We start from the raw sequence: 27,142 nt of genomic DNA, 5'->3' as shown, positions 1-27,142 counted from the left end.
TTGTGGTCTTATCTGTCAGAAGTCTAGCTTGGGCTTTTTAATTTTGAAGTACCACATTCTAAGAAGGAGGAATATAAGGGTTCTTAAACTCTAGGTTAGGAAGTTATTTGCTGTCACTTCTATGAAATTCTATAGGGCAAAATCTAGTACAGGGCTAGCCCAGATTTATAGGGCGAGAAAACAGACTCCACCTCCGATGGTAGGAAAGGCAAAGTCACAGCATGAATAGCAATGTGCACAGGGTGAGGAGAATTTTGTTGAGGCCATTTTGATAAAAAAGAGAAAAAACAAAGTAATGTGGTGTAAAGTCCTCTAAACAAATGCTGCGCCTTCTAGATGCGTGAAGGTAAAATTTGTGGATATACCAAATACTTGTTTATCTATATGTAAGCATAATGGGTAGTTCTGAAATTCATGTAAAATGATATATGGATCTTCCTTTTTGAGTTTTAAACAGAAGAGCTAATAGGAAGCATGATAGATAAATTGTCATTGTGATGGTAATAGCAAAATTGAATTTGATATTTGGGTTGTGTATAAAACCAGAGAAACTGTTCAAGCAGTTATTTCATTTTAGAAAACTATAATTAAATTTGAGTGTATAGAAAAAGAAAAAACGGTAATGGAATACAGTTAAAACAAACAAGAAATAAACATCCCATAGGAATCTGACTGGGCAACTATTTAAGCCTCCACTGTTTTCAGATCTCTCACCCTCCCTCTTTCCTTCTGACTTTAGCAGATGACTGCTTTCTGCTTTAGAAAAAATAAAAATCATCCAACAGGATTTCCCTTAATTTCTTGCTAACAGATGCACATGCCTTACCTGCAGTTGCTTTTATTCCCTCATTGTTCTTTCCCGTCACATTGAAGAATTTTCCGTCCTATCTAAGGACAGTTCCTCTGTACGCCCTCTGAATCTCATTCCTTCTTATCTCTTCAAGAACCTTATACTATTGATTTTCTCTTATCTTTCTTATATTTTCAACTTCTGCCTCTTTACTGGCTTTTATCGTTTTGCTTTAAATATCTTCAAATCACTGTCAAGTTTTTTAAAAAACAAAACATCAAAACCCCACCTTTAACCTGCTTTGCTTTCCAACTGCAGATTTAGCTTGTCTCGGCTTTACAACCAAACTCGTTATTTCTATTTCCCTGTTTCCCATTCAGTATTTGGCTCATTCTAATCTGGCTTCTGCCCCATCATGCTAATGGATTAGCTCTTCATTAAAAACCACCATGCCACTAATTCCAAATGGCATTTTTCATTGCCTTACTTTACTTTGAAAAGTAGCTTTCAATGCCAACCACACCCTCCTTGAAACATTCTTCTTTGAATCTATGACACCCATCTCTCTCCTGGTTTCTGCCTAAGGCCACTTTGCAATCTTCTTTGCCAGCCCATTTCTATTTATTCTTTTTTTTTTTTTTTTTTTTTTTTTTTTTGAGACGGAGTCTCGCTCTGTCGCCCAGGCTGAAGTGCAGTGTCGCATCTCCACTCACTGCAAGCTCCGCCTCCCGGCTTCACGCCATTCTCCTGCCTCAGCCTACCACGTAGCTGGGACTACAGGCACCCGCCACCACATCCTGCTAATTTTTTGTATTTTTTTTAGTAGATATGGGATTTCACCATGTTAGCCAGGATGGTCTCAATCTCCTGACCTTGTGATCCGCCCGCCTTGGCCTCCCATAGTGTTGGGATTACAGGCGTGAGCCACCACGCCCAGCCTCTATTTATTCTTTAAATGCTGAGGTATTCCTCTTGGTTCCATTTTAACATCTGCCTTCCTTTTCTATTTCTTCTTAAGCAGGGCTCTCTGTTCTCATTTTAGTTACACACATAACTCATGAATGTTTATCATCAGGCTCTGCTTTTTCTTTGATCTCCTGATATGTACATCTAACAACTTACTGGATACCTTACTTAAATATCTTAAGTACTTAAAGACATCTTGAACTCAGTACATAAAAAACTGACATAGCTTTTTCCATGGTTCCCCTTTCCTGGAGCACTCTAGCTCCACCACTGTCGCCCAGAGCTCCCGGCTCCTGCTAAGCTAGCACTGCTGTCCTCTGTCTCCCTTCAGCTGCCATCATGATTGTTTACCAGCATCTCATCAGCTATGATGAGATAGGTGTTATTCCACATTTATGAGATTTGGGAGATTGCAGGTGGGCTGTGCCTGGTGGTGGAGGGGAATATGGTCAGTAGGACAGAGGGTAACATTGATGACTTGCTCATTGGTGGAAATGCCTCTGCTGAAGGTCCCGAGGGCAAAGGTACCAAAACCACAGTTATCACTGTTGATACTGTCACAGACTATCACTTGCAAGAAACCAGCTTCACAAAAAACACCTACAAGAACTACATCAAAGATTACATGAAAACAATCCAAGGCAAACTTGAAGAACAGAGACCAGAAAAAGTAAAACCTTTTGCGACAGAGGCTGCACATCCTTGCTGATTGCAAAAGCTACTAGTTCTTTACTGGTGAAAACATGAATACAGATGGCATGGTTGCTCTGTTGGACTATCATGAGGATAGTGATCCCATAAATGATTTTCTTTAAGGGTGGTTCAGAAATGGAAAAGTGTTAACAAATTCGGCAATTACTTTGGATCTATCACCTGTCATCATAACTGGCTGCTGCTTGTCATCCATACAACACCAGGACTTAAGACAAATGGTACTGATGTCATCTTGAGCTCTTCGTTTATTTTGACTATGGATGCATGGAGTGGATGCATTGTTTTTAAGAAAAACGTGTCATGTAGGTTATCTAAAAATAAAATGCATTTAAACTCATTTGATAGAATACCTTTTACTTTAATACATATTTAAACTAAATCCATCTTCTAACGTTCCTGAAGAAGCTGGAGCCTGGTAGTAAGCCACTACTAGAAAGAAAAAGACTGTTGTTAAATAACTTTCATGGTGGAAACTGCTTCTGGAACTGGAATATAAAAAATAAGAAGCAAAAGTTTTAATTCTGAGTTGCAGTAAAGGGGAGAGACCATGCTCATAGCAATGCCAACATCTGAAGTGGAGCCTTATACATTTTATCACCTACAATGGAAGTAGTTGACTCTGGAAGAGATTACTAAGAGAATAAAAAGATTCTAATTTAGTTGGGGAAAAAAAACCCACAAAACTGACACACTCATTATCCCTCTTGCAAACCAACAACCACAACAATGAAAACAAATTTTTTTTTTTTTTTTTTTTTTTTTTGGTGAGATGTCACCCAGGCTGGAGTGCAGTGGCAAGATCATGGCTCTCTGCAGCCTCAACCCCTGGGTTCAAGGGATCCTCCTGCCTCAGCCTTCTTCCGAGTAGCTGGGACTACAGGCATGTGCCACTACACTTGGCTGATTTTTTTTTTTTTTTTTTTTTTTTAGTACAGATGAGGTTTCATTGTTGCTACTGTGCACTGTTTCACTGTTGCACTGAGGTTTTAGTACAGATGAGGTTCACGTTGCCCAGGCTGGTCTTGAACTCCTGGGCTCAAGTGATCCTGGGCAATCCCAAGCAGTGCTGGGACTGCAAGCATGAGCCACTGTGCCCAGCCTAAAAACAAATCCCTGTTATTCTCTGTCTCAGTAAATGGAATCACCATATAACCAGTTTTACACATTAGAGACCGGGTAGTCAGCTGGGTGGGGTGGCTCATGCCTGTAATCCCAGCACTTTGCAAGGCCGAGGTGGGTGGATCACCTGAGGTAAGGAGTTCGAGAGCAGCCTGGCCAACATGACGAAACCCTGTCTCTAATAAAAAATATTAAAATTAGTTGCATATGGTGGCATACGCCTGTAGTCCCAGCTACTCAAGAGGCTGAGGCAGGAGAATCACTTGAACACAGGAAGTGGAGGTTGCAGTGAGCTGAGATTGTACCACTGCACTCCAGCCTGGGTGACAGAGCGAGACTCTGTCTCATAAAAAAAAAAAAAAAAAAAAAAACCGGGTAATCACTGTTACCTGTCAGCCATCCATCAATCCTACTGATCTTGATTCCTAAACTTCTCGAGTCCCATTATCACTATTATCCCTCTCCAGAGTCTAGTCTCTCAAGTTCAGTTTTGTTATTTTATAATTCTTTCTCTAAACATTGTAGAATGTGTATCTAATCATGATGTTCCCTATTCAAAAACTCTTCTGTCAGATGGGAGGAAGATGGTGGATGGGAGGCAGGGCTAATGTGCATCTTCCACGTGGACGGACAGAGCAGTGTGTGGAGATTCACAATGTGAACTATCATTCCAAAAACCACCACAGGAGAGTACCAGGAAAACCAAACGAATTCACAGATCTTTTGAAAGGATCACTGCAAACTCTGTGAGTTAGGTGAAAAACTGTGAATTCCCAAAGTGTGAGGGGGGAAAACCTGCCTTCGAACACATACCCCCTGAGTGAATCTGAGAATCCAGATCACAGTTGGAGGATTTAACCTTACCTAGAGGTGGAATGGATTTAGGGGGCCACGTAAAATGTAAAAGTAGAAGCAACAGCAGGAACAGCCTCGTAGGTACTCCCAGTCTCCAGCACAAGCCCAGGGAAGTAATCCCTGACTATATTTCACATGGGATCTCAGGGAAGGCAGCCAGCGGAATTAGGGACTAGTCACAGGGTGAAAGAAGCTTGCAGCTGAATTTTGTGGCAATTTCAAGTGGGCACGAACTTACTTGAGCAGAATGCAGGGGCAAATGGGAAATGCTGCAGATAGGAGCACAGGAGTCATCACCATTGTTGGCAGACAAGGAGGGGTGTAGCCTGAAAGCCATGCTTGCTTTCTCAGTGGGGAAGCTTATGGCCCAGGGCAGGTCTGTGTTTCACACGCAGGCTGCCTGGATCTAAACTTGGGGCTGTTAACATGCACTGTGGGAGCAACACCAGCCTCGCCAACTGCGTGGGAGCTGGGTGAGTCCCTTCGCTACTGGCTATTCCCCACTTCTCTGGCAAACTATACAGCACAGCGCAGACAGCAATACGTTCCTCTGGAATATAATCCCATTGGCCTGAGAACCACCCCCCATCCCCCACAGTGGCTGCAGCAAGCCCCACCCAAGGAGAGTCTGAGCTCAGACCTGCCTAACCCTGCCCCCACCTGATGGTTTTTCTCTACCTGCCCTGATAAGACAAACTCTTGGGAGCTTTATGGCATTGCCCATCATGTGAGAAATCAGAATAATTCCCCCTTGCCAACTTAGGGCAAGCTCAGATCCTACTGCCAAGTGGTGCTCTCTTGTAAGCACTACCTCCTGGCTGGAGGCCAACCAACTCAGGCCATTACAGCAACTCACGACAGAATAACTCTGCTCCCAGGAAGGAGAAAACAACCGCTAAAGCTACTGCCTCCAACACCCTGGCTAACCAGTGGTCCTCAGTCTGTCCATGTAACAACTTTACTGCTAGCATAACCAGCATTCGAGAAAGCCAGCACACTAAACCTACCTACGATGAAGGATTCTCACTGAGTCTACCTCACTCCCCTGCCACCTCCACTAGAGCAGGTGCTGTTATCCATGACTGGGAGACCTGAAGACTGATCGCATCACAGGCAGACATTCCCAGCACAAACCGGAGCCTGGAGCCAGGTAGCCTTGCTGAGTAGCTAGACCCAGAAGAACAATAACGATCACTACAGTCTGGCTCTCAGGAAGCCCCATCACCAGGGGAATGGGGAGAGCACCACATCAAAGGATCACCCTGTGGGACAAAAGAATCTGAACAGCAGGCCTTGAGTTTCAGATCTTTTCACTGGTGGGTAGTTTCTCACAGCAGAGACACAATTGCAGTGCTAGGTACAACTGGGAAAGTCTGCACATACACCGCAACAGGCAGGCAGCCACTGTGATCATGAAGGACCTTGGAGAAGAGGTCCTTGTTCTCCCCAGCACTCCACTGTAGACATAGCTGGGGCATCTCCTACAGGAATGCAGCATGGAGGCACCTATAGAAAGCCATTCTGGAATAATCCAGGGTGAGTGCAGCCTGACAGGAGGAGCACCCCCCAGATTCAGGCCTGCACAAGAGGCAGAGTCACAATCACTCCCTGTTTGGAATACCAACATTCCTATAGATGAAAAGAGGTGCCTGTCTGATCAGAATAGCTGAAACACTAGTATAGGAGTGAGGCTGTGAGGTAAATAGTTTTCCCGCTGACTTGGTAGGGAAGCTGTGGTAGTTCCCACTCTTCACTCTGATAAATCCTCAGCACATCTAATTGAGAGCCGCCCCAGCTACCCTCATCAAGGCTGGGACTTTGGCCCACCATTGGGTATTACATCTACTCACCTGCCTTAGCCACACCTGCTGCCTACGCAGGGATACACCCTCTATGGGCCTGAAGCCGGAATCATCAACTTAGGAAAAAATTAAATATATAAGGTGTACACCATGAGAGAACAAGATAAGCTTCAAGAGATACCTGCCATTCCAACTCTATAGGAGACAGTGAACTCACCCACACACTAATAATATAACTACTATAGCCAGCATTAGGGAAAGCCAGCACACAAAGACTCTCTATAACTAAGGAACTCATACAGAGTCTTTATCCCTACAAATACCAAGAATCAGTTTAGACTAAAATGAACATTAAAGTCTAATCCTTAAGAGAGAGAGAGAAAAAGTAAATAAAAAACAGTCAAATCAAAAATATATTCAAGAACAATTTGAAGACGCAGTCTACCCAAACGAGAAGGAATTAGAAAACTAATTCTGGTAATATGACAAAAACAGGGCTCTATAACACCCCAAAAAGATCACAGTAGCTCCCTAGCAATGGATCCAAACCGAGATGAAATCTCTGAATTGCCATATAAAGAATTCAGAAGGCTGATTATTAAGCTACTCAAGGAGATACCAGAGAAAGGTGAAAAGCAACTTAAATTTTAAAAACAGGGCCAGGTGTGGTGGCTCACACCTGTAATCCCAGCACTTTGGGAGGCTGAGGCGGGTGGATCACGAGGTCAGGAGATCGAGACCATCCTGGCTAACATGGTGAAACCCCGTGTCTACTAAAAATACAAAAAATTAGCCGGGCGTGGTGGCGGGCGCCTGTAGTCCCAGCTGCTGGGGAGGCTGAGGCAGGAGAATGGCGTGAAGCCGGGAGGCGGAGCTTGCAGTGAGCCGAGATCGCGCCACTGCACTCCAGCCTGGGCAACAAAGCAAGACTACATCTAAAAAAAAAGAAAAATGAACAAAGCCTCCCAGAAATTGGGGTTTATGTTAAATGGCCAAACCTAAGAATAATTGGTCTTCCTAAAGAAATCTAAAAGTTTGGAAAACTTATCTGAGGGAATAATTACGGAAAACTTCTCTGGCCTTGCTAGAGATCTAGACATCAATTACAAGAAACGCAAAGAAATCCTAGGAAATTCATTGCAAAAAGATCATCACAATCCTAAATATATATGCACCTAACACTGGAGCTCCTAAATTCATAAAGTAATTACTACTAGACCTAAGAAATGAGATAACACACAATAATAGTGGGGCACTTCGGTACTCCACTGACAGCACTCTTTGGGTTATCAAGACAGAAAGTCAACAAAGAAACAATGGACTTAAACTATACCCTAGAACAAATGGACTTTAACAGATATTTACGGAACATTCTACCCAACAACTGCAGAATAAACATTCAAAACATCCTCCAAGATAGATCATATGATAGGCCACAAAGCAAGTCTCAATAAATTTAAGAAAATAAAAATCATAACAAGTGTCTTCTAAGACCACAGTGGAATAAAACTGGAAATTAACTCCAAAGGGAACCTCAAAACCATACAAATACATGGAAATTAAATAATCTGCCCTTGAATGATTTTTGCGTGAACAATGAAATCCAGATGGAAATGTAAAAATTCTTTAAACTGAATGATAATAGTGACACAACTTATTAAAACCTCTGGGATACAGCAAAAGCAGTGCCAAGAGTAAAGTTCATAGCATTAAATGCCTACATCAAAAAGTCTGAAAGAGCACAAATAGACAACCTAATGTCACATCTCAAGGAACTAGAGAAACAAGAACAAACCAAAGCCGCCAAACCCAGCAGAAGAAAAGAAATAACAAAGATCAGAATAGAACTAAGTGAAATTGAAACAACAACAAAAAATAATGCAAGATATAAATGAAACAAAAAGCTGGTTCTTTGAAAAGATCAACAAAATCGATAGACCTTTAGATTAACCAAGAAGAGAGAAGATCCAAATAAGTTCAATTAGAAGCAAAACTGGTGATATTACAATTGATACCACAGAAATGCAAGAGATCATTCAAGGCTACTATGAACACCTTTATGTGCACAAACTAGAAAATCTAGAGGAGATGGATACATTCCTGGAAATATACAACCCACCTAGATTAAATCAGGAAAAAATAGAAACTCTGAACAGACCAATAACAAGTAGCAAGATTGAAACAGTAATAAAGAAATTACCAAGAAAAAAAGTCCAAGACCTGATGGATTCACAGCTGAGTTCTAGCAGATATTCAAAGAAGAATTGGTACCAATCTTACTGAAATTCTGTAAGATAAAGAGGGAATCCTCACTAAATCATTCTGTGAAGCCAATATTTCCCTAATACCAAAACTAGGAAAGGACATAACAAAGAAAGAAAACTACAGACCAATATCCCTGATGAACATAGATTCAAAAATCCTCAACAAAATACTAGCTAACCAAATCCAACAGCATGGCAAAACCATAATACACCATGATCAAGTGGATTTCATACCAGGGATGCAGGGATGGTTTAACATACACAAGTCTATAAATGTGATACATCACAAACAGAATTAAAAATAAAAATCATATGATCATCTCAGTAGTTGCAGAAAAGCATTTGACAGAATCCTGCATGCCTTTATGATAAACACTCTGAGCAAAATTGGCATTGGAGGGACATACTTCAAAATAATAAAAGCTGTCTATGACAAACCCACAGCCATCATCATACTGAATAGGGAAAAGTTGAAAGCATTTCCCCTGAGTACTGGAACAAGACAAGGATGCCCACTTTCACCACTTCTATTCAACATAGTACTGGAGGTCCTAGCCAGAGCAGTCAGACAAGAGAAAGAAATAAAGGGCATCCAGATCAGTAAAGAGGAAATCAAACTGTCACTCTTCACCAGTGACATGATTGTATACCTAGAAAATCCTAGAGGCTTATCCAAAAAGCTCCTAGATCTGAGAAATGAATTCAGTAAAGTTTCAGGATACAAAATCAGTGTACACAAACTGCTATACACCAACAACTACCAAGCTGAGAATCAAATCAAGAACTTAAATCTCTTTTACAACATCCACAAAATAAAAAATAGAAGTACTTAGGAATATACTTAACCAAGGAGGTGAAAGATTTCTACAAGGAAAACTACAACACACTGCTGAAAGAAATCATAGATAACACAAATAAATTGAAACACATCCCATGCTCATGAATGAGTAGAGTCAATATTGTGAAAATGACCATACTGCCAAAAGCAAGCTACAGATTCAGTGCAATGCCCATCAAAATACCATCATCATTCTTCTCAGAACTACAAAAAAAAAAAAGCTAAAATTCATATGCAACCAAAAAAGAGTCCGTATAGCCAAAGAAATACTAAGCAAAAAGAAAAAATCTCTAGGCATCACATTACCTGACTACAAACTACACTACAAGGGTATAGTTACCAAAACAGCATGGTACTGGTATAAAAATAGGCACATAGACTAGTGGAACAGAATAGAGAACCCAGAAATAAAGCCAAATACTTACAGCCAACTGATCTTCAACAAAGCATGCAAAAACATAAATTGGGTAAAGGGACACCCTGTCCAACAAATGGTTCTGGCATAATTGGCAAGCCACATGTAGAAGAATGAAACTGAATCCTCATCTCTCACTTTATACAAAAATCTATTCAAGATGGATCAAAGACTTAAATCTGATACCTGAAACTATAAAAATTCTAGACGATTACATTGGAAATACTCTTCTACAATTGGCTTAGGCAAAGAATTTATGACCAAGAACCCAAAAGCAAATGCAACAAAAACAAAAATAAATAAATGGGAGCTAATTAAACTTAAAAGCTTCCACACAGCAAAAGAAATAATCAGCACAGTAAACAGACAACCCACAGAGTTGGAGAAAATGTTTGCAAACTATGCATCTGACAAAGGACTACTATCTAGAATCTACAAGGATTTCCAAGAAATCTGCAAGTGAAAAATAGTCCCTTCAAAAAGTGAGCAAAGGACATGGATAGACAATTCTCAAAAGAAGATATACAAATGGCCAAGAAACATATGAACAAATGCTCAACATCACTAATAGAGAAATGCAAAATAAAACCGCAAGGAAATACCACCTTACTCCTGCAGGAATGGCAATAATTAAAAAATCAAAAAATAACAGATGTTGTCATGGATGTGTTGAAAAGAGAACACTTTTACACTGCTGCTGGGAATGTAAACTAATGCAACCACTATGGAAAACAGTATGAACTAAAAGGAGAACTACCATTCGATCTAGCAATCCCACTACTGGGTACCCAAAGGAAAAGAAGTTGTTATATGAAAAAGACACTTGCATATGCATGTTTATAGCGGTACAATTTGCAGTTGCAAAAATACAGAACCCGTCTAAATGCCTGTCAACCAATGAATGGATAAAGAAAATGTCATTGCCTGTAATCCCAGCACTTCGGGAGGCCGAGGCAGGCAGATCACAAGGTCAGGAGATCGAGACCATCCTAGCTAACACGGTGAAACCCCATCTCTACTAAAAATACAAAACATTTAGCCAGGCTTGGTGGCGGGTGCCTGTAGTCCTAGCTACTCAGGAGGCTGAGGCAGGAGAATCGCTTGAACCCAGGAGGCGGAGTTTGCAGTGAGCTGAGATCGCGCCATTGTGCTCCAGGCCTGGGCAACAGAGCAAGACTCTGTCTCAAAAAAAGAAAAGAAAATGTGATATATATATATATATATATATATATATATATATATATATATACACACACACACACATACATACACGATGGACTATTACTCAGCCATAAAAAGGAGTGAAATAGTGGCATTTGCAGCAACTTGAATGGAGTTGGAGACCATTATCCTAAGTGAACTCAAGAATGGAAAACCAAATACTATAGGCTCTCACAAGTGGGAGCTAGGCTTTGAGGATGCAAAAGCATAAGAATGAGATAATGGACTTTGGGGACTTGAGGAAGGGTGGGATGCAGGTGAGGGATATGACTACACATTCAGTAAAATGTACACTGCTTGGGTGACAGGTACACCAAGGTCTCAGAAATCACCACTGAAGAACTTATGCATGTAACAAAAAAACCACCTATTCCCCAAAAGCTATTGAAATAAAATAATAATAATAGTAAACTTTTCTTTGGGTTTGCATTACCTTTAGGGTACATGGACAGGATAAGCAAATAGGGTATTGTATGATTTCACTCTGCTGGGATTTATTGTTTCCCTAGACATAAATGGAGGTTTATTTCTTAAAGAGGTTTAGTTTTTTAAAATAGCTTTAGCGAGATGTCATTTACATACCATTCTGTTAATCATTTAAAGTATAGAGTTCACTGGTTTTAATCAATTCATAGACTTGGGCAACTATTACCACATTCAACTTACAGTATTTTTTACCACTTCTGCAAAAACTTCATACACATTAGCAGTCCCTACCAATTTCCTTCCAAACTCCCTGTCCCTAGGGAACCACTAATCTATTTTCTATCTCTATGGATTTGCCCCTTCTGGACAATTCATATAAATCAAATTGTACAGTACAATGTGTGGTATTTTGTGACTGGCTTCTTTGATTTAGTTTCGTGTTTTTAAAGTTCACCCATGTTGTCATATAAGTCAGTACTTTGTTTTTTATTGCCAAATAATATTCTATTATATGGATATACCACATTTTGTTTATCCATTCATTCATTGATGGACTTTGGGTTGTTTCTACTTCTGGGCTACTAATAACTGTTAGGAACATTTGTATAAAAGTTTCTGTGTAGGTATATGTTTTATTTCTCTCAGGTAGATTCCTAAGTGTGAAATTGGTAGGTCCTAAGGTTAAGTTTATGTTTAACTTTTTGAGAAACTGCCAAAGTGTTTTTCCAAAATTTTCACCATTTTATTTAGTTATTTAATTTTTTAAAAAATTATTTAAGTAGCTTTTGGGGTACAGTTTTTTGTTGTTGTTACATGGATGAATTATATAGTGGTAAATTCTGAGATTTTAGCGTACTCATCACCTGAGTAGCGTACATTGTACCTAATATGTAGTTTTTTAAATCCCTAGCCACCCTTCCCACTCTTCTCCTTCCAAGTGTCTAAAGTCAATTGTATTACTCTGTATGCCTTTGTTTACTCATAGCTTAGTTCCCACTTGTAAGTGAGAACATATGGTGGCTTCACCGTTCATTTTACATTCCCACCAGCAATTCGTGATGGTTCCATTTTCTCCACATTCTTGAAACCTTTGTTCCTTTTTGTTTTTCTGCTATAAGCCATCCTAGTAGGTGTCGAGTAGCATCTCCTTGTGGTTTTGATTTGCCTTTCTCTAATGATTAATGATGTTGAGCATCTTTTCATGTGCAATATTTTTGACTACATATGTCTTCTTTGGAAAAATGTCTATTCAGACATTTTGTTTTTAATTATTGAGCTGTATATAAATTCATCAAACTTTTGATTTGCAAATATTTTTTCTAATCTGATTTTCTTACTTGATAGTATTTGTCGAAGCCTCCAAATTTTTAATTTTGAAGTCCAATTTACTTTTTTTTGTTACCTAGGCTTTTGGTGTAAAATCTAAGAAACCATTGCCTAACCCAAACTCATCAAGATTTACTCCTATTTTTCTTGTAAGAATGTTATAATTTTATCTCTTGTATTGAGACTTATGATACATTTTAAGTTAATTTTTTGTATGCTTTAAGGAAGGGGTCAAACTTCATTCTTTTGCATATGGATATCCAGTTGTCCCAGCACCATTTGTTGATAGGACTGTTATTCCCTCAGTGAATATTCTTGATACCCTTGTTGGAAATAAATTTTTGACCATAAATGTTTTCCATTTTCATATTGTCTATCCTTATGCCAAGTACTACACTGTTTTGATTAATGTTGCTTTGGAGTAAGTTTTGAATTATGAGTCCTCCAATTTTGTTCTTTTTTAAATTTTATTTTATTTTATTTTGAGACTGGGTCTTTGCTCTGTCATCCAGGCTAGAGTGCAGTAGCATGATCGTGTCTTACTGCAGCCTTGAACTGCTGGGCTCAAGCAATCCTCCTACTTAAGCCTTCCAAGTAATTGACGCTACAAGTGTACACCATCACACCCAACTAATTTTTAAATTATTTTGTGGAGGCTGTGTCTCACTTTGTTTCCTAGGCTAGTCTTGAACTCATGGGCTCAAGTGATCCTCCTGCCTTGGCCTCCCAAAGTGCTGGGATTGCAGGTGTGAGCCACTGCACCTGGCCTCAACTTTGCTCTCTTTTTCAAATTTGTTTTGGCTATTCTGGATCCCTTTAGTTTCCACATGAATTTTAGGATCAGCTTGTCAGTTTCTGCAAAGAAGTCACAAAATGAGCAACTAATATGGTGACGTATGAGGAAAAGCTGGAGCTTGCTTTTGCTTATCATTCTGTCCTCCTACACCTGTTTCTCAGTTTTCTTTCCATTAAAAAAAATTTGGATACTTTTTTGTTACATATTTACATGTTTTTAGGTTGAGAATGTTAACTTTTTATTACAAATATCTTTGCTACCACACCTAGCTAATTTTTTATTTTTTATAGAGATGGGGTCTTGCCATATTGCCCAGGCTCATCTAAACTCCTACACTCAAGCAGTCTTCCTGCCTCAGCCTCCCAAAGCACTGTTATTAAAGGCATGAGGCACTGTGCCTGGTTGCATTATGTTTTTTAAAAAACAGTGTGTATACTTTAATTAAAAAATACTTATTGCTAAAGAATACTAATGATCATCTGAGCTTTCAGTGAGTTGTTTCCTTTTGCTAGTAGAGGCTCTTGCCTGTGGCTGCTGATTGATCAGGGTGGTGGCTGCTGAAGGTTGGAGTGCCTGCAGCAATTTCTTAAAATAAGACAGCAATGAAGTTTGCCACATAAATTTACTCTTTTTTAAATGAAAAGTTTCTCTGGAGCATGTGATGCTCTTTGATAGAATTTTACCCACAGTTGAACTTTGAAAATTGGAGTCAGTCCTCTCAGATCCTGCCACTGCTTTATCAAGTAAGTTTATGTAATATTCTAAATTGTTCATTGTCATTTCAACAATGTTTACAGCATCTTTACTAGGAGTAGATTCCATCTCAAGAAACCACTTTCTTTGCTCATCCATGAGAAGCCACTCTGAGGCCAGGGGCAGTGGCTTATGCCAGTAATCCCAACACTTTGGGAGGCTGAGGCGGGTGGATCGCTTGAGCTCAGGAGTTTGAGAACAGCCTGGGCAACGTGGTGAAACCCCGTCTACAAAAGAATACAAAAATTAGCCAGACATGGTGGCATGCACCTGTAGTCCCAGATACTCAGGAGGCTGAGGTGGGAGGATTGCTTGAGTACAAAAGGTTGAGGCTGCAGTGAGCCATGATCGTGCTACTGCACTCCAGCCTGGGTGACAGAGTGAGACCCTATCTCAGTCAGCCAATCAATAAAACAAGCAAGCAAGTCACTGTTCATCCATTCAAGGTTTATCATGAGATTGCAGCAATTCAGTCACATCTTCAGCCTTCAGTCTTAATTCTAGTTCACTTGCTCTTTCTACCACATCTGTAGTTACCTCCTCCACTGAAGTCTTGAATTGAACTCCTCAAAGTCATCCATGAGGGTTGGAATTAACTTCTTCCAAACTCCTGTTAATGTTGATATTTTGACCTCCTCCCATGAATCTCAAATCTTCTTTATGCCATCTAGAATGGTGAATTCTTTCCAAAAGGTTTTCAATTTACATTGCCCCAGTCCATCAGAGGAATTACTATCAATGGCAGCTGTATGTAGCCTTGCAAAATGTATTTCTTAAATAATAGAACTTAAAAGTTGAAATTACTCCTTGATCCATAGAACTGCAAAAGGAATGTTATTAGCAGGCATGAAAACAATATTAATCTCCTTGTACATCATCAGTAATCTTGTTAGGTGACTAGGTGCACTGTCAATGAGCAGTAATATTTTGGAAGGAATCTTTTTTTCTGAGTAGTAGTTCTCAATGGTGGGCTGAAAATATTCAGTAAACCATGCTATAAACAGATGTGCTGTCATCCAGGCTTTGAGCCCAGGCAGAGTAGATTCAGCACATTTTTTTGTTTGTTTTGAGACAGGGTCTTGGCCCAGGCTGGAGTCCAGTGGCATAATCATAGCTTACTGCAGCCCCCAACTCCTGGGCTCAAGCAGTCCTCCCACCTCAGCCTCTCAAGTAGCTGCGAGTACAGGCATATGCCACCACACCCAACTAATTTTTAAATTTTTTGTAGAAACGGGGTCTCACTGTGATGCTCAGGCTGTTCTTGAGCTCCTTGCCTCAAGTTGTCCTCTGGCCTCAAGCAATCCTCCTGCCTCAGCCTCCCAAAGGGCTGGGAGATTCAGCATAATTCTTAAGGGCTCTAGGACAAATGAGTGAGTATTGGCTTCAACTTAAAGTCACCAGCTGCATTTGCCCCTAATAAGAGAGTTAGCCTGTCCTTTGAAGCGTTGAAGCCAGATACTGACTTCTTATCTCTAGCTATGAAAACCCTAGGTGGCATTTTTTTCAATAGAAGGCCGTTTCATCTACATTGAGAATCTGTGGTTTGGGGTAGATACCTTCATCAGTTATCTTCTGGATAAGTTGCTGTAGCTTCTACAACTACTTCACCTTGCATTTTAGGTTAAAAACAACGTCTTTCCATAAACTTCTGCTAGGGTCTATGAACCAGCCTTTGCTAGTTTGCACTTTTCTTTCGCAGCTTCCTCATGGTGACTCTCAGCCTTAATAGAATTGAAGAGAGTCTTACCTTGGATTAGGCTTTGACTTGAGGTAATGTTGTGGCTGGTTTGGTCTTCTATCCAGACCACTAAAACTTTCTTCATATTAGCAGTAAGGCTGTTTCACTTTCTTATCATTTGTGTGTTTACTGTAGTTATCACTCTGAATTTCCTTCAAGAGCTTTTTCTTTGCATTCATAGCTTGGCTGTTTGGCACAAGAGGCCTAGTTTTAGGCCTGTCTTTGCTTTCAGGATGCCTTCCTTACTAAGTTAATCACTTTTTAGCTTTTGATTTTAAGTGAGAGACGTGACATTTCCTTTCATTGAACACTTAGAGGCCATTGGGGGGTTATTAATTAATTAATTGGAGGGTTACTAATTATTAATTGGCCTAATTTCAATATTGTGCCTCAGGGGATAGGGAGGCCTGAGGAGAGGAAGAGAGATGGGGGAACAGCTGGTCAGTGGAGCAGTCAGGACACACATATTTATCCAATTTGCCATCTTATGTGCGTGTTATGTGCCATCTTATGTGCTTCATGACATCCCAAAATAATCACAGGAGTAACATCAAAGATCACTAATCACAGATCACCATAACAGATATTTAAGTTTGAGAATTTTCAAAAATTACCAAATTGTAATACAGAGACATGAAATGAGCACATGCTGTTGGAAAAGTGGCACCAATAGATTTGCTCAAGCTGCCACAGACCTTCAATTTGTAAATAATGCAGTATATTTGTAAAGCACAATGAAGTGAAACACAATAAAATGAGGTATACCTGTACAGTTGAATAGTCTGCCTCCATACAAGATATCATATTATACTTACTTATTCTCTATATACCCTTCCAGAGATATTTTAAACATGCAAATACTGCATATATGTTTATTACAAAACCTACCTTAAACACTTTGTTTCTTGTTTTTTCCCCCATAAGTGTAAACATGTCCTTTGTTGATCAAATAAATTTCAAACAGTTTTTTTTCTCTATTTTTCTTTTGATTTCTGCGTGGGAAAAACACTGTGAACACATAGAAATGATAAATATTTGTAGTGGTGAATACCCTAAATACCCTCACTTTATCATTACACATTCTATGCCTGTAAAAAAAATCACATGTACCCCATAAATATGTACAAATATTATCTACCAAAAAGAACCAACTGACATTTCTGAGTTTTAGTTGGAAATGCTGTCCCTAGTTATTATCAGTTACTCAAGGATTCCTATATGTTTTCGGGGACCATTTTATCATTTCAGTCTTTGATACATTTGGAATTTATCCTGACATAAGATATCAGGTATGAATACAAGTTACTTTTTTCCTGATCCCTGTTTAATCAGACTAACACAATTTAATAAATAATCTTTTCCCATTGATTTAAAATCCCATTATCATATACTAAATTCTCACATATGTTTGATTCTAAAATGTGTTTTAATATCTGGTAGGATGGCAAGGTTAGTTCTACCTTATTAATCTTATTTTAACTTTTCTTGGCTCTTATTTATTTATTTATTTTTAAATATGTGAACTTCAGAGTTGGCTTATGGTTAAAAAAAATTGTTGAGGCCGGGCGTGGTGGCTTATACCTGTAATCCCAGCACTTTGGGAGGCTGAGGCGGGTGGATCGTTTGAAGCCAGGAGTTTGAGACCAGCCTGGCCAACATGGTGAAACCTCACCTCTACTAAAAATACAAAAATTACCTGGCCGTATTGTCACGCACCTGTAATCCCGGTACTCGGGAGGCTGAGGCTCAAGAATCACTTGAATCCCGGAGGCAGGGGTTGCAGTGAGCTGAGATCACGCCACTGCACTCCAGCCTGGGCAACAGAGAGAGACTCCGTCCCTCCCCCAACCAAAAAAAAGTTGATATTTTTATTATAATCTCACTTTAGTTGTAGATTAATTTAAGTAAAATTGATATAGTTTATTATGCTGAATCTTTTTTGAGAACATAGGTGTGTGTTTTAGGAATGTTTTAAAGATATCTTCTTTTACATCTTTTACTTATCTAGCTTATTTTCATGTTCTTTGGGGGTTACATTTTATAAATGGGGTCTTTCATTACATATTCTAATGAGTTATTTGTGTTTAGAAAGCTTATTTTCTGTTTACTAATTTGTATTCAAATGCCATGTCACATATTTTATTATTTGTATTTGTCTTTAATTTTATTTTCCAGTGTACAACTATTATCTTCAGAGTTTTAACTTTATCTCCACCTTTCCAAATTATTATACCTCTAATTTCTTTCTCTCTAATTGCATTTACTAGGAACTCCAGAATATTAGATGATAATAATATAAAAGACATCATGATAAAATATTTTTGTGAAGGCTTCTTGTATTTTAAAAGAAGTGCTTTTTCAGTTCTCTCCTTTAAACTTGAGACTAACTCCTGGTAGGTTGAGGTAGATAGTTTTATCATATTGGAAATATTCATCTATCCTTATATTACAAAGAGTTTTCATCAGTAGTGGATGTTAAATTTGTAAAGTGCGTTTTCAGCATCCATTGATATAACTGTGATTTTTTTTTTCTTCTCAAATCTATTAGAATGAATTACCTGAGTAGATTTCATCTTTAGCCACCCTTGTGGCTGGGATAACCCCACATGGTCAAGGAGTATTAGCTTTTTAATATTCACTGCTTTTTTTGACAGGTTTATCATGTTCATTCCGATAGCTATGAGACACAAAACCAGCATTATGGAAGAAGCTTAACAAAAGAAACTATAAAGGATGGTAAGGACTAAAAAACTAATGCTTTTATGATTGAACAGTTAAAATACTTCTGAAGTTATTTCAGTCTTAGTTGTCATTTGGAAAAGTGATTTGATTCATAATAAACATTTTTAAAATAATAATGAAACTTAGATTTACAGAATTGGATTAACCATAAGCCCTGGTTCATAGTACATCAAGACCATGGGACTATGAATGACCCTCTGTTACATTTTCATTTATTTCTTATTAATATACTTAAAAAAAAAATGAACAGCTGTGTACCAGCCATCTAACTCAATACTGGAACTAGAGGTTGTGTATAAAATTATTTTGTAAGTAAACGTTATAGATCATAGTATATTAAAACTGCTTGTTACATAAGAGGCTTTAAAATATGTGTTGTAGCATTTAATGTATTTTTATTGAATTTTCCCATGTGTAGTTGAGCTATGTAAGTTTCTAGAGCTACATAATGAATAATTAAGTGGCATTAAACTGATTTAAATAAAATCTGTTAACATACATACATGCTTCTAAAATATTTATGGCCAAGATACTACAAAAGCAACAATATCCTAGATTCCTGGAAATAACATTATATTACAAGTTTATTCTTAGCTCTACTAAGATATTTAGAGAAGAACTTATGCATAGTGTAAAAAGTTTGTAGAAGAATTCTTATTTTATATATAGAAAGCAAACATCCATAGCATGAGCTTAACAATTAGTGTTTGCTTTGGAGTACTTAACAAAATAACATTCAGCTGGGCTATTTAAAAAATATTTTCCCAGGCTAATAATTTAGTCATATCTGAATATATCTTTTAATAGTTTCTGTCCCAAATTGGGGGAACAAGTTATTTGAAAGCAGAAATCAAATTATATATACCTATAAATTCCCAAGTATGATAAAATAGGCATAGTTTTTAAAAAGGCCTAATAATCTGATAGGTTAAAACATTTAAAGGTCTCAGTTTTCAATAATGTACCTAACGTGGGAAAGTGCTATTCCCAAAAGTGAGCTTAACTTTTTGGAAAAATTGACTTAATCAATATTATTGAGAGCAAATGAAAATTAGTAGAGTTATGGTTTGGTATTTAGTAATGGTACCATTAAAAAATAATTAAATTTGACTCTAGGTTTTAGTTAGCTCTAAATGAGATTCTAATAACAAGTTTTTGTTTTTTGTTTTGTTTTTTGTTTTTTGTTTTCAAGACAGTCTTGCTGTATCACCCAGGCTGGAGTGCAGTGGCACGATCTCGGCTCACTGCAACCTCTACCTCCCAGGTTCAGGTGATTCTCGTGCCTCAGCCTCCCAAGTAGCTGGGACTACAGGCATGCGTCACCATGCCTAATTTTTGTATTTTTAGTAGAGACGAGGTTTTACCATGTTGGCCAGGCTGGTCTTGAACTCCTGACTTCAGGTGATCCACCCGCCTCTGCCTCCGAAAGTGCTGGGATTACAGGCGTGAGCCACTGCGCCCAGCCCGAACAAGTAATTTTACTGTAAAATTGCTCAAGATAGCAAATAGAGCAAGTCTTGAATCCTATTTCTTTCTTTCTTTTTTTTTTTTTTTTGAGACGGATTCTCGCTCTGTTGCGCAGGCTGGAGTGCAGTGGGGCGATCTCGGCTCGCTGCAAGCTCCGCCTTCTGGGTTCACACCGTTCTCCTGCCTCAGCCTCCCGAGTATCTAGGACTACAGGCGTCCGCCACCATGCCCAGCTAATTTTTTGTGTTTTTAGTAGAGATGAGGTTTCACCGTGTTAGCCAAGATGGTCTCGATCTCCTGACCTCGTGATCCGCCCGCCTCGGCCTCCCAAAGTGCTGGGATTACAGGCATGAGCCACCGCACCCGGCCTGGAATCCTATTTATTTATTTATTTATTTATTTATTTATTTTTGAGACGGAGTCTCGCTCTGTCACCCAGGCTAGTGTGCAGTGGCCAATCTTGGCTCACTGCAAGCTCCACCTCCCGGGTTCACACCATTCTCCTGCCTCAGCGTCCGGAGTAGCTGGGACTACAGGTGCCCGCCACCATCCCCGGCTAATTTTTTGTATTTTTAGTAGAGACGGGGTTTCACCGTGTTAGCCAGGATGGTCTGGATCTCCTGACCTCGTGATCCGCCCGCCTTGGCCTCCCAAAGTGCTGGGATTACAGGCGTGAGCCACCGTGCCCAGCCTGGAATCCTGTTTCTTAAGAGAATATAGTGAGAGAAGTAAACTACCAGTCTACCTGTAATAAATTTCCTTTTGTCTAAATAGGATATTTCATATTATATTAGTGTAATTTAAATGTTTTCTAATAAGAGCATCTTCACCAAAAATCAAGCTGAGGTCAGACTTCTATATCTGACTAGAATTCTTAGAATTCTAGGATTAACTGTTCACTTAATTCTAAGGGATGATGGGGAAAATATTGGAGAATTCTGTGATGAGTTTACTTCCCAAATAATAGTTATTTCATAATTTGATTATAACGCTCATATTTTTTTTTTATAGGAGTCTCCAGATTTTTTCATAATGGGTACTGCTTAAGAAAAGATGCTGTTGCTGCCAGTATTCAGAAGATTGAGAAAATTCTGCAGTGGTTTGAAAACCAGAAGCAGCTTAATTTTTACGCAAGTTCATTACTCTTTGTTTATGAAGGTTCATCTCAGCCAACCACTACAAAATTGAATGACAGAACTTTGGCAGAAAAGTTTTTGTCCAAAGGACAACTGTCAGACACAGAAGTACTAGAGTACAATAATAACTTTCATGTGTTAAGTTCCACAGCTAATGGAAAAATAGAGTCTTCAGTGGGCAAAAGCTTGTCCAAGATATATGCACGTCACAGGAAAATATATACAAAAAAGCATCACAGTCAGACTTCATTGAAAGTTGAAAATCTGGAGCAAGACAATGGGTGGAAAAGCATGTCACAGGAACATTTAAATGGAAATGTACTTTCCCAACTGGAAAAAGTTTTCTACCATCTTCCCACTGGTTGCCAAGAGATTGCTGAAGTAGAAGTGCGAATGATAGATTTTGCTCATGTGTTCCCTAGCAACACAATAGATGAGGGATATGTTTATGGGCTAAAGCATTTAATTTCTGTACTTCGAAGTATTTTAGACAATTGAATCCTCTGTTGCAGTCTTTTTAAGGGGTGGGCCAATCATAATGAAGAGGAGCAGTCAATATCTGCACCTTTAATGCTATGTAAAAAATTTGTATTGTGAGTCGACATTTTATTTGTCTTTATACTTTTGGAAGAATGGTTAACTTTTTTATAATCTTACTCAGGAAAACTAACTATTTGTTCATTAGAAAACTATGAAGAATAAAGAAACTTAGGAATGTTAAGCAGGGAATGTGGTGGTACATGGCTTAAACATCTTTTTTGGCTCAAGCAAAATGCAAACCATTATTCAGTCATTAAGAGTTTAGTTAGCTTTCTGTAGCCAATTCATGAAATCTCTGTCCACCCAGCCTTGACAATGAGCCATATCTAAAATATTACATTATTAGAACACCTACCAAAATCTCGAAAGCACAGGTTGATGTCCTTAGTATTGCTCTGTATGAAGTTACTAAAACTGGAGAAAATTCTACTTCAGAAATAAGTACTGTTTAGGTTTTATATTAAAAGTTCAGACCAGCATATCGAAGGGTGCTTCTTAGTGAAATGATTTAGAATTGTTGCATTCCAAAAGCAGGTTTTCTCTTTAATTTTTACATCTCTCTCTCAAAATATTGTACTTCATGAAAAAGACAATTGATGTGGATGACAACAACAAAGTCTTGAAATTAAGGGCACACTAATTGTCCTTACTGGGGTTAGGGGAAGAGAGATGTTATTTTCAAGGAACAAAATATTTTCCTTTACAATCTTTCATTCATGAGAAAATTGGAATATAAATTTATTACATTGTGAAAGTGTCATAAACCATATACCTTTGTATCTAAATGCAGCTTCAAAAAAGTAAATAATTGAAGTTTTATTTCTCCTCTAAATAACTTGAATTTTTTTCTTTAAAAATTTATGTATTTATATGTCCCCATTTAGTTAAGTGGTAGTGTAAATGTATGTTGTTAAAAACAGTTTCTCAGAATTATAGTAAGCAATGAAAGACAATATCTAATTAGGTTGTTATCAAAAATACTGTGTGTAAATTAGTCCATAATATAGGGTTTGGTGCGTATCTATATTCATGCTTCTATTTCACTCTTCCTCAAAACAGTTTTATATTATGTTGACCAGTGAAATTGTAACTTAATTTCCTGGGGACGGGCAGTGCTACAGTTCCTGGAAAAATTAGATTTGTATTATCTTTGTTTCACACCCACTACCTTAAAAAAAAATCAACTAGTTATTTGTCATTTAAAACATTTAAAACTTTGAGTCTTCAAATACATTTGATGTTAATGCTGTCATTACTTGCACTTCCATTCACTAATACCATTTCTAGGTAGTTATCAGTTTTGTCATATTCCTGGAAAATATTTTGGGGTTGAAAATTCTTTCTCCTCTTTTTCTTCTGGAGTTACAAATTGAATTTTTAAATCCGAGCACCTTTATTGTGGTGTGGAGAAAATTATCACAATTTTATGTTTATTTTACCTTCTCAGCCTTCTCTGAGGGCACTTTGCAAATACCTGAGTCCAAACAGAAGTACCAACTAAATGCTCTGTGAACTTTATCCTTAGTAAATCTATTAAACCTGAATAACTTAAAAGATCATGTTCATTTTGTAATAGCAAAATTTGATTTTAATTTTTTATTTAGAATTGGTGTATTTATCGTAGGGACTTCCAATTTTTCTTCACTATTTGAATGGATATTGGCTATAGTTTTATGTTTTAATGGGAATGAGTTTCAAGTCATAATAATCAAAATTTTTAATTTTACTTTTTTCTTTTACAATATGGATTTTGTTGTTATTTGGATAGTGGTTCAATAAATCTTAAGCTCAGATAATTAAACAGTATTTTGAATCTTAACAAGATACTGAGGCTTTTTTTGTATGGGATGATATCAACCTGTGTACAATGAATTTAATAAACTTAAGTATTGTCAGATTTTTCGCACATTTTAGCTCAATAAAATCTTAATGTTCAAGATTTTTTTTATCTGTATTTGGAAATATAATTTTGTAAAATCAATGTCTTACCTTTTTGATACAATAGATCATGTTTTGTTTTTAATAAAGCAAGAAGCCCTTTTATCTGTTGTTTTTCAGGGAAGGGATTAACATTTAATTCTGTTTGTTTACATTTGTTATCATTGTTATCCAATGCTCATTTTATGTTGCTTTATAAGTAGGCTTAGGTATAACAGAATAAGTATCTGTTTATCTAATCTACATGTGACTATCTTAGTCTCTCTCGGTCACTTAATATTATGCTGAAATTTACTACTGTGGGGATGAATGATCGCTATTCACCAAGTATATTTGAACATGTAAATGCTTAAGAAATAAGCATAATACGGATATAGTTTGGGTTAATAGGATTCTCATAGTTTTTTTTCCCCTATGAAACATAAGTAATGATTTTAGTGTATTTCTTATGGAATACACTCATTTAAAAAGGACTTTAAGAAATTGTGGATGTGAATAATACCTTTCTCTAATAAAAATTTAAATTGTATAATAGTTTTATAATATTTACATTAATTGATATTTTAATATGGATAGACATTGCATAGATTCAAATAAAATCAATGATAAATGCTAAATATTTTATCTAAATAGTTTTTCAAGAAACAGTTATGAAAATGTGTATATTAAATGGCTCTAATGTGGAGCTTGTGGTATTTCAACTCAGTATTCATTATTAGTTGTGTGTCTGGAAAGATTGTACTTACTTTTCCTCTTTACACTACAGTTTGCTCTTATGGGGCTCTAAACTGTTCAACTGAAGAACCTTTGTCTGTATTTTCATTGAGCATAATTTAGTATTTTATGATTTCCAAGATGATGTTCTTATGTCTATCAAGTCTATGTATCAAATTTATAACATCATTTAAGAAAAAGGAATTTCCACAGATACTTCAGTTGCAATTTTTTGTTTCACGCTACTGAAAATACATTTGTTTCTGGGAGTTGGAATATTATAGAAGATGTAGGATGAAAGAAAACGATAAAACAACGAAAGAATTCTGTTTGTGAAATTACAGGAATTGTGTCCACTATGGTAAAGCATTGTCATTTTAGTACATTTTCTCTTAGTAGTTTGGCATTTTATACTTTAAAACTTGTTTTGCTTTAAAAATTGTTTATAATGCTTACCTTCTTTCTCCAGTGCCTTTAGTCTTGATTTGATATGTTTGTACCCTCAGTTATCCTTTCTATTACATGTTTTTGATGTTTTCATAGCCTAGGAAACATTGATTCCTTTTTAATAATTGTCAATCTGATTATTTAAAGAGGTAACAATTGTCTGTTAATGCTTTGGAAAAACAAGTAGGGTTGCCTTTGGAGGCCAGGCTTCTTAGTTCATTCAAAAATATTCCTTGGATTTATGCCATGTGTTAAGCATTTTTAGCCCCCAGTATTACAACTGTGAACCAAACGGATAAGGCCCTAACCATTTTCAGCATTCTCTGTGGATGGGGTGGGATTGGGGACTTAATTAAAATAGAGATATAGAAAAATAGGCATCTAAATAAGATAATAAATGTGGGGTTGAAATGAAGCATCTAACAATAGTTGAAGTTAGAAGTAATATTTTACAGTATTGTAACCTCTATTTAAGTTTGGGTATTAGTTACAGATAGCATAAAAAAGCCTTGATTTTTCACTTTCCTTGCTGGCAAAGGTACATTTATTTAGACTGTCCATTTAAAGTAATGTTTAACATAAACATTACTGTGAAAAACATTCCATTACATATTCCCAAGCAAATGAGCTGCATCTTCTTTACTGTATTTTACAATTTAGTACAACAGTTTTAGGCCTCAATCTTAACATCACTGGTATTTTAAATTTGGCAATGAATATGAAATTACTTTTGACTTACAGATTGATTATATTATTACTTTGAAAATGCATTAATTTCTTAGAAAAGTTTGGAGCCTCTATCTTTTTTTAATACTTAAATTCTCATTACTTATATTAATAGCCTGTACTAAGTGAAAATATTATTTATGCAAGTAAACAAGTCACTATAGGCTTTTAAGACTTTTCTTTAATTTTAGATTTTGTCATCAAAGTTTAAATTTTTTACCTACTGTCCACTTAAATATAATTTAACAGTTTGTAAAGTGAAATAGTTTTAAGTATGATGTATGATGCACCTGCATATAAATGAAAATGGCGTGCACAAAGACACTTTACTATGGGAACTGTACTGGAAGATTTATGAAAGCATGTGAAATTGCACCTAAAATTGTGTTATTAGTGACTATAAGCAGCAATGCTAAATTTATTGTACTTGATGAATGAATGTATTTAGTCACAGTTACTTTGGTTTAAATGTATAAATGTCTTTAGGGTTTTTTTTTAAATGTGTTTGTAATTTGTACTATTGTGGGGGTATACTTGGACTGCAGGGGTTATTGTCAATGTGTGATTTGTGTTTTTATTTTATAGAATCATCTAATGTGATATACCAATTTTTATAAGTGATATTTACATAATTCTAATAACTGTATATTTGACAACCTATTAAAATGTTTTGCATTGGAACTTTTTTCATTAATTTAACATGCTAACATGGTGGTTTAAAAATAACTCATTCATTCAACAGATATTTGAATGTTGTGTATCAGAAACTATAGGAATCACTGGGGAATCAAAGATGACAAAGTGCATCAGTGGAAAGATCCATACTTTCAGACAAATTGGGGAAGGGATTTTTTTTTTAAGTGTACACATTGGAAATGATAAAGTATGTAAACCATTTTCCATGGATATTTATTTTTTCTGTCACATAAACAAATCTTTGGAATCAACCTAGAAGGGAGAAGTGGGCCATAGGAGAAACAAATTGATATGGCTATGAAAATGCAGTAACTTAAGCTTAAGTAGGTAAGGTTTTTTGTTTTTTGTTTTTTTTTTTTGCATGTATTCGAAATTTCAGGAATTAGTGACCAAGTTATTATTTTCATTATTAGTTAAAAAGGATTCAGTACCTATTATCAAGATATATACTGGCTGGAAGAGAAAAAAAACATGTCAATGTGGGATAAAATAGTGGAATTATGATTGACTTCTCAATATCCAGCAGGGTTGTGAAGATAGAGAAGTCATTCTATAGCATGCAAGAGGAAGAAGAGAGTGTGGTTTATAACATCATAGTGCTAAAGAAGGTTGTATTGAATTCCACCTTAATGCCTGCTTCTTTGTGAATGCTATGGGGAGGAGCAATACTATGTGATCTAGTAGTTTTTTCCCTCCTGATTAAGATAAGCTGC

At 37.2% G+C, this 27,142-nt stretch overlaps 1 protein-coding gene and 1 pseudogene across 2 annotated transcripts in view; both read left to right on the top strand.

Annotated features, from left to right (window-relative positions):
* The window catches only part of IPMK (inositol polyphosphate multikinase), an 80,163-nt gene extending 53,749 nt beyond the window's left edge, over nucleotides 1-26,414 (top strand). For both annotated transcript variants that reach the window (XM_003821170.5, XM_008974641.4), the window contains exons 5-6: nucleotides 18,678-18,759; nucleotides 21,244-26,414. In XM_003821170.5, coding sequence (XP_003821218.2) covers nucleotides 18,678-18,759; nucleotides 21,244-21,866 — 705 coding nt within the window. In that variant the 3' untranslated portion in view covers nucleotides 21,867-26,414. The remainder of the gene's footprint in view (nucleotides 1-18,677; nucleotides 18,760-21,243) is intronic.
* Nucleotides 429-13,630, top strand: LOC129393212 (translationally-controlled tumor protein-like; annotated as a pseudogene).
* Nucleotides 26,415-27,142: the final 728 nt, after the last annotated feature.

This window comes from Pan paniscus, chromosome 8 (genome assembly GCF_029289425.2).
Source record: "Pan paniscus chromosome 8, NHGRI_mPanPan1-v2.0_pri, whole genome shotgun sequence".
Lineage (NCBI taxonomy): Eukaryota > Metazoa > Chordata > Mammalia > Primates > Hominidae > Pan > Pan paniscus.
Note: the sequence above shows the minus strand (reverse complement) of the source record. Positions and strands in the feature narration are given on the sequence as shown.